Genomic DNA, 17,282 nt, shown 5'->3' with positions numbered 1-17,282 from the left:
CAGATAATTATCGTATCACAGTGATTTTACTTGTTGTAATAATGGTTGGCACTTGTACAACCACTGCCAGTTTTAGAATCCCTCTTACAACGTGGGGGTTACGCCTAATGACACTGTCACGCAAGCCTGTCAGTCCCGTTTTCACCGTCCCGCTGTGGGAGTGGGAGGGCTGAAGCTCCAAGAGAAGCGGCTGGCTGGGGTCATCCAGCCCGTGCAGGCACCGCTGGGCCTCAACCAGGCTGCTGAGTCCCGGCCTGGTCCCCATCCACTCTCTTTTCAGGCCTAGAAGTCCCACCCTAGCACAGGGCAGGCACCACACATTTCTGCAACCACTTGCCCACCAGCCAGGAGTATGGGCTAAATGAGGGCCTGGCTAATTGACTGCGGGGAAGAAAAAGAGGGGAGGGAGGAGTAGGGTAGGGGGGTTTGGAAGCCACTCGTTTCCCCACCTCAGGCTCCAGACAAAAACCCATCTCAGAGACGGAGCTGGGCTTTTTCTAATGTGGGGAAAGGGGGCAAATGTTTTCAACCATTTCTGTAGTTTTAATAGACTAGGCCAGGAAACAACACCACGAATCAAGGCCATGAATCATGCATGCCATGAAGGTATGTGTGGAGTGACACTGCCGTCAGAATCAGAGAACTTGACCATTTCTTCCAATGTACTTAGCAGAGTGCCAAGAAAAACAGCATTGTGTAATAAGTGGCCCTAATACCAGTAAGTGCTTATACCAATGATAAAAGCTACCGGTGACTGAGCACTGACGATGTGCAGGCTTTGCTGTGAGCTGTGCATGGACGGTCACTCATAAGGCTGACAGCTACAGTCTATCAGATGCCCCTTCTTCTGTGTTAGGCTTTACAGGCATTATCCATTAGATCCTTATAACTCCATGAGGATGGGGCCTGTCATCACCCTAATTTTACAGATGAGCAACCTCAGAAAGGCTGTTACCTGCTGAGGCTCACGGAGGTGGCTGTGCTGGGATCCCAGCCCAGGTCAGTCTAACTCCAGAGCCCATGACAGTAGGCATCTGCCTCCTCAAGGGAGCCTGCGAGGACCAAATTCCAGCTCACGCTGACTGACGCTTACCTTCTTTGCTGTTTCAAACTCCAATCCTTCTAAAGCTTCCATGGCCAGCTCGCGCCAGTCAGTGTCTGTCACGCCCAAGCAAGCAATCTGGTAGGCTTCTCGGAACATCTTCCTATCCAGGTACTGGTACATCGGAGCAGACTGGAGGATTTCATCAAAAGGAAAGAAGACTGCTTTCAGAGCAATGGAAGAGTCAGACGCACACAAAGCCCGATTCCACGTGTGTGCACCAACTTAATGACGAATGTCACAGAGCAAGGCCACAATGACCCATCAGCACCCTGCTCAGCCTCACCCCGGCCCACCTGATGCCCTTCCATTCGGCCACCTCTTTCACAGCCATCGTATTGAACCACCGTATTTAGCAGCACTAACTTCCACCCGCCTCCCCTCCACCACTACCGGCTTTCCCCACCTCCAGGGTGGCCGGATCACAAGATGTCACCCTTGCCTGGAATGCCTTTGCCCCTCCTCGCCCTCTGCAAAGTACCTAGTTGGCTTTAAAGGCCCTGTTAAAATGTCACCTCTTCTGTAAAGTCTTCACTGACCCCTCAAGGGGTTTTATTTTTATTTTATTTTTTTAATATTTGTTCATTTATCTGGTTGCGCTGGGTCTTAGTTGCAGTCTCCTTAGTTGTGGCTTGTGGACTCCTTAGTTGCAGCTCGCCAGCTCCTTAGTTGTGGTAGGCGGGCTCCTTGGTTGTGGCACACGAACTCTTAGTTGCAGCATGCATGTGGGATCTAGTTCCCTGACCAGGGATTGAACCCGGGCCCCCTGCATTGGGAGCATGGAGTCTTAACCAGTGTGCTACCAGGGAAGTCATTCTGGCTGTATTTTAATTAAAAGTCTGTCCCCATAAGGCTGTGCACAACCTGAGGGTGGCGGCGGGGTCGTACTTAACTCCCTCAGCAGGCCCTCAGTCTACGTTTGCTGAAGGAATGAACAACGTTACTGAGGAAGGGGCCTGGGATGGCCTCTTACGAAGAGGGCGGAAAAACCTGCTTCTCCCAAGAAAGGCTGCCATCTTCTAGTGCCCTGGCCCTGGAAACCTTCCTACCATCCCTCCATCCAGACAGGGCTGCCTCACCATGACACCTGTGAACAGTTCTTAATAACTTCTTTTTTTAGGTTTACTAAGTGCTTTTGGATCGGTCCCAACAGCCCTGTGTAGTAGGTATTACTGCCCCCTGATTACTGCCCAGAGACTGAGAGGGCAACTGACCTGCTAAGGACACAGAAGTGGCACATGGAAGCCCTGGGGCTGGACTGGGGGCACGCTGTCCAGGTTCCATGCTCCTTCCTGCCGTGTGTGTGTGCGTGTGCGTGTGTGTGTGTGTTCTTTCGCACACAAGAACAGGTGTGAGCTGGGTCCGGGTGTCCTCAACAACGAAAGGCCAGTCAGCGTGCTAAAGGGACTGCACCCCTCCTTCTGGCTTCCTGGGCAGTGGAATTGATCCGCCAGTGCCTCTGCGCTAATGGTTCCCAAATGTGGAGCTGGAAGAGCTGCTGTCTCTGTCTGGGGCCTGTATCTTTGAAATTCCTGACCCCAGTTTTTAGCTTTAGAGTTGAAGGAAACTTGTTTCTTTTTAAGCTATTCTCCCCTCTGACAGCAAGACTGCTTCTCAATGCTCACCTTTTCTGCCCTGCCCCCCCATCTCCCCTCCCTTCAAGGGGGCAGCAGGGCATGAAGCGGGGAGCAGTTGAGCTAGAACCCCGGCCTGGCTCAGCCACATCCTAGCTGTGGGGTTTGGGGTAAACTCATTAGCTCCTGTTATGATGCCCTGCCCAGCCCACTGGCTACCAGTGCGTTGAAAGTGGGAAGGTGCCAGGCGAAAGCGAGCCTGCTCCCTCCCCACTGTGCTTTCTCAGCACAGAAACACACCTGCTGCTCCTTTGTCTTTCCAGACCTTTCTGGGCTCAGATCAACTGTCACCACCTCATGGAAGCTTTCTCAAACTCCCCAAGAACAACGAGCTTTCCTTTCTAAACTCCTTTGGTGAACAACCTCTGTTCCAATTTAGTTGTTCTGCAGGGTTTGCTATTTAAAGATTGATAATAACAATAAGAGGAATTGGGCCAGACAAAACCTGAAGGATGGGTGCGTTTAGCTCCACTGCAAGGAAAAGTGAGGCCCAAAGAGTAAAAGGAGCGGCTCAAGGTCACAGCTTGAGACGGCAGAGTCAGAACTCAAACCCACTGCTCCTTCCCCTCGACCGCCCCCAAGGTTGAGCCCCGTAAGGGTGGTTCGGGGACTCAGACAAGCACAGGAGAAGCCAGCCCAGGACAAATGGTTAACACTCGGGCTTGCCTGGGAGGCACCATCTGAGAACGGGAGTTTTAAAAATATACTGAGGGAACAAATGCCCTCTGAGCTCTACTTGATCTCATTGTTGCATTCCAAGCATGAAGTCACCACCGCCCTGAGAAGCCCGACCAGGGTTCGCCGCCCTACTTGGCAGCCCTGACTAACCAATTCTTGCACAAGATGATGTAAATTTCGAAAGGAAACCAGAAATCCCCAGAGCGGGTCTGCTTTCTCCCTCCTCTCTGGGCCAAAGCCACAGGATGGCTGGAGGCAGAGGCGACAGATAAACAGCCTCTGTCTCGAGGCTGCCTTTCCGAACCCTTGGCAGTAGTGACCTGCTGCATCAGCAGGACGGCCTTCGTGCAGCCAAGGGGGCTCTGGCTGCTGAATCTGAAGGGCTTGGCTTCAGAGGAAGCTCCACGCTGCCCTGCTGGCTCCTCTTGGCGGCCAAAGCCAGGGAGCAGCAGCAAACTGCATTTATCTTCGAGGTCACGATGGCAGTCTTGGAGGAAAACTGTCACTCAGCATGGCCTGTCTGGCACGGTGGAGGAGGACTGTGTTTCTGGTGGCTGTGGAGCCGGGGCTCGGGATGGGGAGCCCCGCAAGGAAACAGTCCAGCAGGGGTGGTTCTTGCCCCTCCTCCTGCCCTGCTTCCACCCACCTCTCTCCCTTCTTTCTCTGGCTTTCTTTTTTTCTCTCTCCTTTTCCTCAGATCTTAATTCTACTACCATTTATTGAATAATTGTTCTGTGTCAGGCACTATTAATTCCCGAAGCAATAAGTAACAAGGGTATCATCAGCTTAGAGGGAGAAGCGGACCCCAGCCCCAGCCTTTACAAGAAGCCAAGGCAGGGAGCGCGAGTGAAGGTGAGGTGTCTGGAGGGGGCGCAGACGGATGGAGCCCAGCTGAAGGGCAATCTGGAGACACGTCTACAAATCTTTCACATAGACATGACCTCTGACCCAGCAATTTCACTCCTAGGAATTTATACCAAGGAGCTATACTGGGATTGGTGCAAAGACTTAACTAGAAAGATGCCCACTATCTACAATAGGGAAAAAGCTGTAAACAGCATGACCATCGAACAATAGGCGCTGGTTGAGTAAGTTGTGGACATCATGTGACGGGACAAAAAGCAATCATTAAAAACAATGGGGGCAGCAGGAAGGGGGTGTGGTTATAACAGAAGGGCAACCTAACACCAGGGACCTTGTGGGCTGATGGCGGAGGTACCACTCACCTACACAGGTGATAAGTCTGTACTGTGGTTGCCAACTGTTACCAGCGGGAACACCTCAGCAAGTTGTACAAAGGACCTCTGTATGATTTCTTACAATTACATGTGAATCTACAATCACCTCAGTATTTTTAAATGCTAGAGAAGCACATTTACTAATGTGGAGCCATGTTTCCAGTAGACTGCTGAGTGAAAAAGCCAGAGTGCTAGTTGATGGCCAATAATTCATACAAAGTGATGGGTCTGCAGTATGTAAATGTCAGGTTAATTAGAAGATTATAATCCACAGTCAGTAAAGTAAGTACAGTAAACCTGAGGTTTCATCTATAGGAGCAATACTTACAGACAAAAGTCACAAAACAGTATTTACAGTATGGTTCCACTTTTGTTTAAAAATGTTTATATAAAATCATATACTCATAATTGCGTATCACACATCTATTATATGTACATATAGAAACGGTCTGGGTGCATATATTCTACAATCTTTAACAGTGATTCTTGGGCTTCCCTAGTGGCACAGTGGTTAAGAATCTGCCTGCCAATGCAGGGGACATGGGTTCGAGCCCTGGTCTGGGAAGATCCCACATGCCGCAGAGCAACTAAGCCCGTGTGCCACAACTACTGAGCCTGCGCTCTAGAGCCCACGAGCCACAACTACTGAGCATGCAAGCTACAACTACTGAGCCCGTGAGCCACAACTACAGAAGTCTGTGCGCCTAGAGCCCGTGCTCCGCAACAAGAGAAGCCACCACACTGGGAAGCCCACGCACCGCAACGAAGAGTAATGAAGAGTAGCCCCCGCTCGCCACAACTAGAGAAAGGCCATGCACAGCAACAAAGACCCAACATAGCCAAAAATAAATAAATAAAATAAATTTATTTAAAAAAAAAAAAAAAGAGTGATTCTTGGGAATTTCCTGGTAGTCCAGTGATCAGGACTTACTGCTTTCACTGCCAGGGGCCTGGGTTCAATCCCTGGTCGGGGAACTAAGATCCCACAAGCCTCAACGTACAGAGTGATTCTCTCTCGAGGATGGGAAATTGAGGGCTAGCCTCTCCTTGGCACTTGTTTCTATTTTAAAACAGCTCCACAGAGGGCGCGATTCCCTTGGGGAGAAGACAGGAAGCTGGGGCCGCCGGGGTTAGGCCAGCCCCAACTTGGGTCGTCAATCTCTGCCCTCCTGTCTGTTTCTGCCCTCCCCACTACTCCGTGGCTCTGGACTCCAGCTCCCCCCAACCCCCCACATCTGTTCTGGCCTCCTCCTGGTTTGAGGGACGGGTGCAGACAGTCCCACACTCCCTTTCTGGCTCAACAGACCTCGGCTCCCACGCCCCGTCCCACCCATATTCTCTCTCACATGCACACACCACCCCCTCACACGCCATGCGGACGCCCTGCTGGACTCCCAGCTGGACTCCCAGCTTTGCCAGCTTGTTCCACTCTGTCCCACGCACGGCTCTCAGTAAAACATGCTGTCTGCTGCCAGACAACCTTGCATACCCCTCCCCGCCCCTCCCAGGAAAGGAGGATCAGAAAGAAATGGAGGCTCAGTGAGGTTGAGCTGTTTGCCCAAAGACAGGCAGGTTGCAAAGGGTGGAGATGGGGTTCAGGTTCAAGTCCAGAGTGCCTTCCATGCTGTCACGGCTGCCACTCTAGTCTCTCTCCCCTCTCTCCTCCCCAGTCCTTCCCAGGCACCACGAGGAGCCTGGCTTTCCTGGTCTCGTCTGCCCTGCCCCGGCTAAGAGCTGACAGGCTCCTGGGTTACCTGTGGCACCTCCACGGCCGACATAGAAAAGGCGTGGAGGCAGAAGATCCTGGAGCCGTTGTAGCCGACCACGAAGCCCTGCAGCTTCTGCTGGTGCACGGGGAAAGTGCTGGCCTTGATGTTGAGGTAGCCGCCTCCAGAGAAGCAGAGCATGTCCTCACACTGGGTGTTCCAGGCCACACTGTTGGCGTTCGGCTCCTGAGGAACAGGGATGGTGAGGGTGACAGCCCCGGGCATGGACACCATTCCTACACTCAGACAAGGACTCCTTTTAAAGCCTGAATCACACTAAGTTGCCAAGAGTGGGGTGTAGGGAACGGGGGGAGAAGGGGATCGGACAAAATGGACAGGACACAGAGGCAAGCTCCTCTTTGCACTGTGTGTGTAGGAATTTTTTAATAAGCATTATTTTTGAAAAAAATATTATTATCCCCAAGTATTAATAATTACATAGTAAGTGAGAAAATCAGCAAGGTGGGTTCTAGTTCTATTAAAGAATGAATATACAAAGCTAGTCATGGAAGAAGGTTTAAAAGGGTATATTCCAAAGAATTAACAGGGATTGTTTGAGGGTGGGTGGAATTGTGGGTAATTTTTATTTTCTACATTTTCTGTTTGTCTGAAATTTTCTTTTAGTCCTTGAACATCTATTGTTTTTTATAATAAGAAAAAGAACAGTGAGTTATTTTTAAAATTAGAAAATAATATATTCTCTCTGCATTGACAATTCACACATGTAAAAACTACAGTCTCCCTGGGAGGCACCCCTCCCCCTCACTTCCCCTCCAGAGTATTCTGCTCAGCTCTGGGGCCCCAGGGACCAGCAGATGTTCATACCTTTCTGCCTAGAATCTGTTACAATGCCTGAATCGTTTATAATGAGCATGGATTACTTTTATAATGAGAAAAAAACAATATAGCTGTTTTTGCTTGCAGGGGGCTGGGGCACCTGAGAGGAGAAAAAAAGATAGCTGGGAATGTTTGTGTCTCCTGGCAAGACTGGAGAATCACCTTCCCTGGCTGCCTGCAGAATCCTCAAGTGGGGACTGGGAAGGACACACACCCTTCCACTCCTTCAAGGCTCAGGCGCAGATTCACAACTGGGGGCCTGCTAACCTACCTCCAGGGGGTGGGTGTTCAGTCTGGAGAGAAGAGACGTAACACCGAGGGCCCTATTCTGTGCCAGGCACTGAGCTAGGTTCTACGGTACCTTATTGAGCTCAGCAGCAATTCTGTGAGGGGGCAAGTACTAGTTGCATGTTAGACGTAAGGAGAAATTGAGGCTCAGAGAGGTTCACTAACTTGCTTGAGATCACACAGTAAGTGATGAAGGCGGGACTGGAGGCAGGTCTGTCTGAAGGCACAGCCTGTGCTCTTTTCTTTCCTCGAAACCACTCTGCCTCCCGGTGATGGGGGCGAGTTGCTATGGGGGAGTCGCCTTGGGCTAGTGGTAGCCAGGTGTCCCCTTCCAAATGACTGAGGCCGCCCCCCCTGCTGTGCTGATTCTGCTGCCGAGGACAAGGAGGAGCCCTGATAAAGGGTCCTCAATCTGCCATGACACAGGGACACCTGCAGTGGCTGAGGAAGCCAGTCAGGGGAGGCTTTAGCTCTAGGCGGACCCGCCTCAGGCAAATGGCCCTGACCGTTTACAAAGCCCTAAAGAGGCAAAGAGCAGCACCGAGTCCAGCAGAAAGCCAGCGGACGCTGGGCACGGAGCCTGTGGGCGGCTCTTCTCCGGGGACACCCCTCCTCCAGCCACAGGACCAAGCAGTGTGTAAGCAACTACTGTCCCCCGCACACTCCACCTCCTGTTGGCTCTTACAGTATCCTTGGGAAACAGCAGAGGAAGGGCTGCCCCCATCCCTTCCCTTCTTTCAGATGACAAAACCGGTCCTGTTTCCTGACCGTGTCTCAGGGCACTCGCAGACACAGGCAGGCCTCCAGCCGGTGAGCAGCAGACTTCTTCAAAAGAATCATCTTCACATTAACCCACCTACTGAGAGCCCACCTATGAGCCCCACTTAGACTGATTATTATTCATTTACTGCTCACAGTAACCTCATAAGAAAGGTGTAACTTGCCCACCTTACCTGTGAGGAAACCAAAGTCCACGAGGCTCGCCCAGCTCCCGCCGCTCGCGTGCAAGGTGCAGGCTGGGCCCGGCCTCTTGGACTCTGTGCTGCCGTGTGGTCCCCACACGCTACACCTCACTGCTCTCCCCGGAGGCCCGCCTGGGAGCCAGAGTGTGAGCCCTTCCTGCAGGGACTGGGAAGCCAGGGGAGGGTCTCTAGGCAAGGACCTCGTCCTGGGCACTCTTGGGGGTCACCTGAAATAGCAACTCCTTGGTGTGGATGTCATACACCAGGCATGTGTCGTTTTCATCCACCACGGCCAACTTGTTGCGGGAGGCGCTCATGTCCAGGCAGCGCACGGCTGTGGCCTGCTTTAGCAGGACGATGGCAAAGAGACTGTCCACAAAGATCTTCAGGATCTGGCAAAATTTCAGAGGAAAACTGTGAGTCCCCAAGGCAACAACACCCTGGAGCACCGCCAGGCCGTTGGAACCGTGTGCTGTACAAGAATAACTCCCACTAACTTCACCAGAGGCTCTGTGTGGAGAAAAGGACCCATCAGAAGAAAGAGAACGGGGCTTTCTCCATAGGAGACCGGGAGTGTGGTCCATCAGAGGTCGCCAAGGTAATGACAGTCCCCAAGACACAACCAACTCACTTGAGTGTCTGCTTGACTGGGGACTATTAACAACATTACCCAAACTGCAGGTTAGGAGACAGCATCTAACGAGAGCTGAGTCACAAACTACTACGGGAAGAGGCGCCTGTAAACACTAACAAGACATCTGGTGTAGCCACAGCAAGATGACGATGATGATGCTGGTGGTGGGGATGATGAGAATTTTGATGATGGAGTTGATGATGTACATAGCTATCAGTTATTGACCATTTTTGACAGCCCTGTGAAACATGTGGTATTCTCTTCATTTGTAAAACCTGAGCCCCAGAGAGGTGAAGTGATTTGCCTAGGGTCACACAGCTAGTGAGTAGCTACAGACGAACATGACCCCAGGTCCACCTGCCCACAAAGCCCATGCTCTCCAGCCTCGCACTGGAAGTGACAGCTGACAGAGAGAAGGAAGCTGGCTTTCCTTCCCTGTGGTGTTGCTACACTGTGGCCCCTGCCAATCTCAACTTCCATGACTTCCGTCCCCAGGAAAGGCCTGACAAGGCTCAGCCACAAGCCATCTGCTAGACAGCTTGACTCTCAGGCTAAAGCAGTTATATTTTTCCTTTCAAATTTCCATGTAACCCACTTAGAACTTTCTTCTTCTGAGCAAAGAACACACACACACACACACACACACACACACAACACACACACACACACACACACACACACACACACACACACACACACACACACGTATCTGCTTAACATTTTGTAACCTAGATTTTCCACATCTATTTGAGCAAAGGGTCCATTTGTCTTAAACATCGAGTAACAGCGTGAGGACTAGTACCCTCTGGGATACAAGCTAGAACACATGCCTTGATCCATTCATTGCTCTAACCGGGACCTGACCTAAGGAACGAGCTCTGCCTTCCTCTCTAGCAAGGCACTGAAACTGAATCTCTAACAAGTCTCCCACTTTCTGGGTGACCTTAGATCCACTAACCCACTCTACAGCAGCCCAGAGGCTGCAGGGCCGACTCTGTCAGAACTCGGCAGGCTATGAGTCGGAGCATCTTTGGCCTGAAGCTGTCCTCATAAAATGGAACTCTGGGATGCCCTCCAATGTGCCTGGGGCGGGGGGTGGGGTGAGGCAGGGGAGCCCTGCTCCTGCCCCGGGGAACCCACCTCAGGGTCACAACCAGTTTGGTCGCCAGTGTCTGCCTGCAGATAAGCAGCCTGATGGGAGACGTGAGGGAGCACTCACCTGTCCGTTCTTCAGGCCGACTAACAGACCCTCCCTTCCTGGGGGGCCGCCGATCACCTTGATGTAGCGAATGAGAGACTCCATCTGCCACTCCCGCTCCTTCACGCCGCTGAAGGACAGGCACTGCAGCCGCTTCTCCTAGAAAGCAAGTGCAGCTCTGCGTGATATTCAACAGAATAAGCATGCCCAGCCCTCCCAAGGAGGTCTGCCTGCACCAAAGGGATGAAAAACACCTACACGCTCAGTACCTACTGAACCCCATCTAGACCCCCTGCCTGGCACCACTACCCCTGCACACAAGTTTTCCCCACGAAGCCCAGCTCAGCCTCAGTTCTTGAGCAGACCTCCAGGCGGCCACAGCCAGAGGCAGCAACCAAAAGCACAGCTTTTTGCCACATCTATCCTATAACCTGTGGTACCCCTAAACTGCCTGAAGTTCTAGATTTTTAGAGAGATTTTAATAGTATTTTACATCCAGTGATTCCTAAAGGATTTCTTCCACTTTATCACTTCCAACAGGCCTAGTTTCTTGAAACCAAATCCACCTCTACTTCCAAGAAAGATGCTGGGCTGGCCTTCTCTTAAAGTCTTTCCAAACCCGCCTGGCGTTGACCTAGACATTTCTAGGAAGCTCTAAGTTGAGAAATGTTTTTCTGTGAAAAAAGTTCTCAGAAGTAAAATTTCCTTTACAACTGTGAGTTGATATAATATTTTTTGTTGTTTAACTGAAAGTTATCACAAATTTTTAGGTGTATATGTTTACCAAAAAATATTGATCTTCCTTTTGTGGGATATCAGGGTATGCTTTAAGCCATTAAAATATATATACAACCGCAGTTTAACAAAGTGCTTTGCAATACAAAAAAGTATTTTCCAGTTTATGGCTCATGACTTTCTGGTAGAGTGTGACTCATCTAGATGCCAATAAAATGAAAGCAATGAATAGCCACTGAGCTTGATGGAAAGGGACTTGCTTCCTAGTGACCAATTTTAAAGCTGTGAGTTGGGTACCCCACTCTTGGAGGAAGCATGAAGTGGATGCGGCCCACCCTCCCAGCCACCGCTGCCCACCTGGCAGAGGATGATGTGGTCGGCACACACCACCAGGAGGTTACATTCGAACTTCCTAACAATCTTCTCCTTCATCCGGTACCGCATGTCCAACGAGTCATCTGAATACAGCTCGTGGATGAGGATTTTCTCGGGCAGCTGGACAGCTAATCGATTTTTGTAGATGGCAATTTTCTTGACAAGCTCTTTGCATTTAATCCGAACTGTCAAAGAGAAAAACAAACAAACAAAAACCCAGCTCTACCAAGAGGCTGTTAAGTAAGGTAGAAGGCAGAGAAATTAAAAGCCACCATTTAGTTACTGCTATTGGCAATTAAAGGAGACACTCTCATCAAAGTATCTTTACAGAGTGTCTAATATGCACAATCAGCTCTACTAAACTGAGATCCAAAATTGTATACAATGTTTGTGGTCCAAAGCTTACAACTGGCTATGGAAAGTAAAATTCTTTGTGCTACCATCACTTGCTGAATATAAATCTAATTCCTCTGCATGGCACTAATGGCCCCTGATGATCGGGAGCCCGTCTGGGTAACGGCCTACACCTCTGGCCACTTCCCACCCCCGACCCTTGACAACAGGGAACCAAAGGTAGTTTCTGGTACACACTAGGGTCTCACACTCTTGCTACAGACCAGGTGGAGAAAATGTCCTCAGGAAGGAAACCGGGGAGCTACCCAAGTAGCTACACCCTCACCATCATAGCTGGAATCTTCAACCAGAGGTGCTGCTCCCAGATGAGGACCAGAGGATGCCACCTGAATCTGCAGGACAAGCCTTGACCTGGATCCCTACCCACAGGCCCCCAGCAGTGTGCTGTGGCCAGCACATCTGGATACGAATGCACTTGAAGTCAGTGCATTTAACCAGCATGGCCACTTGGGTGGACAGAGGAGGAGACTGACTACACTAGGCCTGGAACCCTGATCTTCTGACCAAGCCTGTGCAACCCACTGCGGGCTTATCTCTGGGAGAAGGACCCGCCAGGAGGCAAGTGGACACGGAGCTGACAGAGCAGCACCCCCGAAGGGACTGTGACCAGAGAGGATACAGGTCCACAGAGACCCATGCAGGTCAGCCCCAACCCCCAGCTCTAACTTATGATATGTTACCCTCCTTAGCCAGGGAGCCCACGTTCCCTTCAGTATTACCTGCGAAATTTTCTGAGTCTGTGCTTTTTTCTTTTTTTTTTGTTTTGGAGAGAGGGTTTACTGCTTTCAAAGACATCTACATCCTCTCCACACCCCACCACAAAAAAAAAGCAAGAGCTGGTGGTCCAGTGTGTTTCCAAAAGACCAAGGAGAAACATTTCCTACCATTTCATTTGCCCTGTCAGGAGCCCTCTCAACCTGCCCCTCTTCCCAGTGCCTGGAGGCCAGAGGGGCCATACCTGCCTTTTACCTTTCTGCTCGGTGATCAGGTGCTGCACGATGACATCAGTCATGCTATCCCTGTAGGCATATCGGTCCTTGTAGAGTCCGTGGACTGTGCTGAAAATAAGCTGGTAGAAGGAAATGGTGCCATCCTGGCAGCCTACCACCTGCAGAGAAAGACAGTGTCAATTCCCAGCTCTCTGTGGAGAAAGCGTCGACCCTCCCGCTTGTCAGGAACGAGCGTCAATGATCTGACTGGCTAAACATGGCTGATGTTCAGTGACTACTCTGGCGATGGCCCATCAAATGAACTCCCCCTTCTTACCACATAGTTGGAATCGGGTTTCACTTTACACGTCCACACCCAGGAGTTCTGCTCCCCAACAGTCCCGAGGCGCACTCCATCCTTGGTGAAAAGGGATACTTGCTTGTCTGACCCCCCCAGCAAAATGTACTCCCCTTTAGTAAAGTAGCTGAGGCAGCAGGGATCAAAGTTCAGTGACCGATCCTTCCCAATCTGAGGAAAGAGAACACACCCAGGGAAAGCTACTTCTGAATTCATAATAATCACAACACAATCAAGGGCTTTTCCCTCCAACTTTTAGAGGGAGCTGGGAAGATTGGGGAGAGCTGGCCAGCATTCTCCCACGTGTGACTGATTCCATCATGAACGCAGGCCAGTCCTCTGGAGCACCCTACCTCTCCCCTCCTCACAGCCAAATCCTCCAGTGTCTTCCCCAGTCCCACCCAGCTGCTCCAGGGGTGTGTCTTAGCTCCTCAGCCAACCTGCACCCGAGATGGTCTTTCTCCCATAGGCCTTCCTCCGCACATAGCCTTTACTAGGGTTCAGGACTCCCCTCAGCTTCTTTTCTTCTTCCTTTTCTTTCCTCCCTCCCTCCCTTCTTTCCTTTCTTTTTTTGTATTTCACAAGACTAAGTCCATTCAATTTTCTAAAAACTAACTTCTCTTTATAACAACCTTATTGAGGAATTTCACATACCATACAATTCACCCACTTAAAGTGTACAATTCATCGGCTTTTAATATATTTGGAGTTGTGCAACCATCATCACTAATTTTGGAACATTTCCAACACCCCAGAAAGAAACCCTGTACCTGTTAGCAGTCAATCCCCATTCCCTCCTCTTTCCACGCCCAGGCAACCACTAATCTACTTCGTGTCTATAGATTTGCCTATTTTGGACATTTCATATAAATGGAATCATAAAATATGGGACCTTTCATGACTGGTTCACCCTTGCTGTAGAATGTATCAGTACTTCATCCCTTTCCATTGCTGGATAATATTCCATTGTATGGATATTCCCCATTTTATTTATCCATTCATCAGTTGATGGACATTTGGGTTCTCCCTATTTTTGGCTATTATGAATAATGCTGATACAAATATTTGTGTACAAATTTTTTGTGTAGACATATGTTTTCATCTTTCTTAGATACACATACCTAGGAGTAGAATTGCTGGGTCATACAGTAACTTCATGTTTAACATTTTAGGAACTACCAGACTTTTTAAAAGTGGCTGGCTGTACCATTTTACATTCATATCAGTAGTATATAAGGGTTCCAATTTCTCCATCCTACTGGGTGTGAACTGGTGTCTCATTGTGAATTTGACTTGCATTTCCCTGGTACCTAATGATGTTGAACATCTTTTCATGTGCTTACTGGCCACAAGTATATCCTGCTTGAAGAAACGTCTATTCAGATCCCTTTCCCATTTTTTAATTAGGTTGTCTTATTATTGAGTTGTAGGAGTTTTTACATATTCTAGATGCAAGTCCCTTATCAGATAAGCAATTTGTAAAACTTCTCTCCCACTCTGTGCACTATTTTTTCACTTCTGATGGCGCCCCCTCTGCTTTCAGAATGAAGGTCAAGCTCCTGAGCTCTGTTCCCAAGATCCTTCTCTCAGCCAAAATGAATTTTTTCTAGTTTCCTGAGTGGCCCATGCTCTTTCAATCCTCCATGATGACATGACATACGTGCCATTCTCCACACCACCCCAGCCCTGGCCAAGAGTGCCCTTTCCCTCTTCTTCTCTGCCAGGTGTCATCTCCTCCAGGAAGCATCCCCCAGTCTCCCTGCCCATCCAAGGCCTAATTAAGACCCATCTCCCTGTGCTGGCCTCTCCCACAGCACTTCTCTCACTGCTCTGTAATTGCACATTTAACCTGATGTCTCCCCACTAAAGTCCACGCTCCTCACTGTCACCCGGGTCCTCTGCTGCCCCTGAGTGTGACTTCTGTGACAAAAGACTATTTTTTATTATCATTATTAAACTAATAATCACTTTACTATAGAAATAACTCTAAAATCCTTGTTTCTCCTTAAGTTTTGTTCAACTTACAAATATTTTCCTATTTATAAACCTAGTAAAAATAAGCAACCAGGGCTTCCCTGGTGGCGCAGTGGTTAGGAATCCGCCTGCCAATGCTGGGGACACGGATTCGAGCCCTGCTCCGGGAGGATCCCACATGCCGCGGAGCAGCTAAGCCCGTGTGCCACAACTGCTGAGCCTGCGCTCTGGAGCCTGCGAGCCACAACTGCTGTGCCCACGTGCCACAACTACTGAAGCCTGCATGCCTGGAGCCCGTGCTCTGCAACGGGGGAAGCCACCACAATGAGAAGCCCACGCACCACAACGAAGAATAGCCCCCGCTCGCCGCAACTAGACAAAAGCCCGCGCCCAGCAACAAAGACCCAACGCAGCCAAAAATAAAAATAAATAAATTTAAAAAATAAGCAACCAACTGAAAAGGAGTCTTTCATTAAACTTTACGGAATTCAATTTTGAACAGACCATAAAATCCCTTAGTCTCATTTACAACTTAGTTAATTTCCTTAACCTAATTTAAACTGCGATTATTAACTTAATATATTCAATTTTCCTTTTTAAGAATTTCAAATGCCTAATAATCAAAAGTTCCCCTCGTACTTACATAATGATAGTAGCTCTAATGAGAAAACTAAAAAATCGCATGAGTCATGGCACGGAAGGCGTGCAGCTTCTGGTAATGCTCACTAGTTGCCACTGGACCAACTCTCCTACAGGTAACAACTGTAAACTCTGGACCAGCTACAAACTACAACCACCTGGAGGCAGTGGAGAGCAACCAGAAGCAGAAAGAGACGTAAGACACAAATGCATCTGGAAGAAGGGAATGGCATTAGGTGAGTTTCTCATTTTTTTAATGGCTTTTTGCCTGAGGGCAGGCACTGTCAGTGACCTGATGGATGAGCACAGAACTTGGAGCGACCACAGCAGCTTGCAATTGAGGCAGGAAATCCCAGAAAAGAGACAGATGCAGAGGGGGAGCCCCAATCCTGCACATACACTGCTGAATATCTGGAGCCCCTTGAACTACACACGCCACATGTGGGGCAGATGCCAAGCAGCCTAGCAAAGGCTGAAGAGACACTCCAGCTGCTGCCCACACAGGAAAGGTACAATTTAAATGCTGAGTCCAGCAAAGTTAACTACCTGCTTAAGGAAAAGAAAAAAAACAAACTACACAATAATCTTAAGAGGAACATGACAGATGTTCCCTATGCTGTATCATTCACAATGTTCAGAATATAACCCAAAATTCCAAAAAGCAGAAAAGTGTGAACCATATTCAAGAGAAAAAGACAACCAATAGAGACTGACCCCAAGATGATTCAGAATTTAGAATTAGCAGATGAGAATTTAAAAATAGCTATTTTAGGGCTTCCCTGGTGGCGCAGTGGTTGAGAGTCCGCCTGCCGATGCAGGGGACATGGGTTCGTGCCCCGGTCCAAGAAGATCCCACATGCCGCGGAGCGGCTGGGCCTGTGAGCCATGGCCACTGAGCCTGCGCGTCCGGAGCCTGTGCTCCGCAACGGGAGAGGCCACAACAGTGAGAGGCCTGCGTACCGCAAAAAAATAAATAAATAAATAAATAAATAAAAATAAAAATAGCTATTTTAGGGAATTCCCTGGCGGTCCAGTGGTTAGGGCTCCGAGCTTCCACTGCAGTTGGAGGCACGGGTTCGATCCCTGGTAAGGGAACAAATATCCCGCATATCATGTGGCACAGCCAAAAAAAAGAAAAAAAAAGCCATTATAACTATGGTCAAGAATATAAAGGAAAATATACTTGTAATGAATGAACAAATATGAAAGAAGAGCTAAATAGAAATTCTAGAGCTGAAAAATACAATAACTGAAACAAAAATTCACTGGATGGGCTTAAGAGAAATATTACAGATGACAGAAGAGTCAGTGAAGTTGAAGACTGAGAAACAGAAATCCTCCAATCTCAAGATCAGAGGGGAAAAAAAAGATTTAAAAAATGAACAGGGCCTCCATGACCTGGAGAACAATATCAAAAGGTCTAACATGTATAACTGGAGTCCCAGAAGGACAGGAGAGAATGGGGAAGAAAAGTTATTTGAAGAAATAATAACCAAAAAATTTTCTATATTTGGTGAAATA

At 49.1% G+C, this 17,282-nt stretch overlaps 1 protein-coding gene across 1 annotated transcript in view; it reads right to left on the bottom strand.

The window, feature by feature from the left end:
• IFT122 (intraflagellar transport 122) overlaps positions 1-17,282 on the bottom strand; it is a 70,891-nt gene that overhangs the window by 29,515 nt on the left and 24,094 nt on the right. Inside the window, exons 9-15 of the mRNA XM_082662880.1 lie at positions 13,128-13,319; positions 12,831-12,969; positions 11,430-11,632; positions 10,359-10,496; positions 8,733-8,897; positions 6,407-6,604; positions 1,094-1,234 (exon numbers count right to left, since the gene is read on the bottom strand). Of these exons, the coding sequence (XP_082519006.1) occupies positions 1,094-1,234; positions 6,407-6,604; positions 8,733-8,897; positions 10,359-10,496; positions 11,430-11,632; positions 12,831-12,969; positions 13,128-13,319 (1,176 nt within the window). The remainder of the gene's footprint in view (positions 1-1,093; positions 1,235-6,406; positions 6,605-8,732; positions 8,898-10,358; positions 10,497-11,429; positions 11,633-12,830; positions 12,970-13,127; positions 13,320-17,282) is intronic.

Source organism: Grampus griseus (genome assembly GCF_964374135.1).
Source record: "Grampus griseus genome assembly, chromosome: 10".
In the NCBI taxonomy this organism is placed as follows: domain Eukaryota; kingdom Metazoa; phylum Chordata; class Mammalia; order Artiodactyla; family Delphinidae; genus Grampus; species Grampus griseus.
Note: the sequence above shows the minus strand (reverse complement) of the source record. Positions and strands in the feature narration are given on the sequence as shown.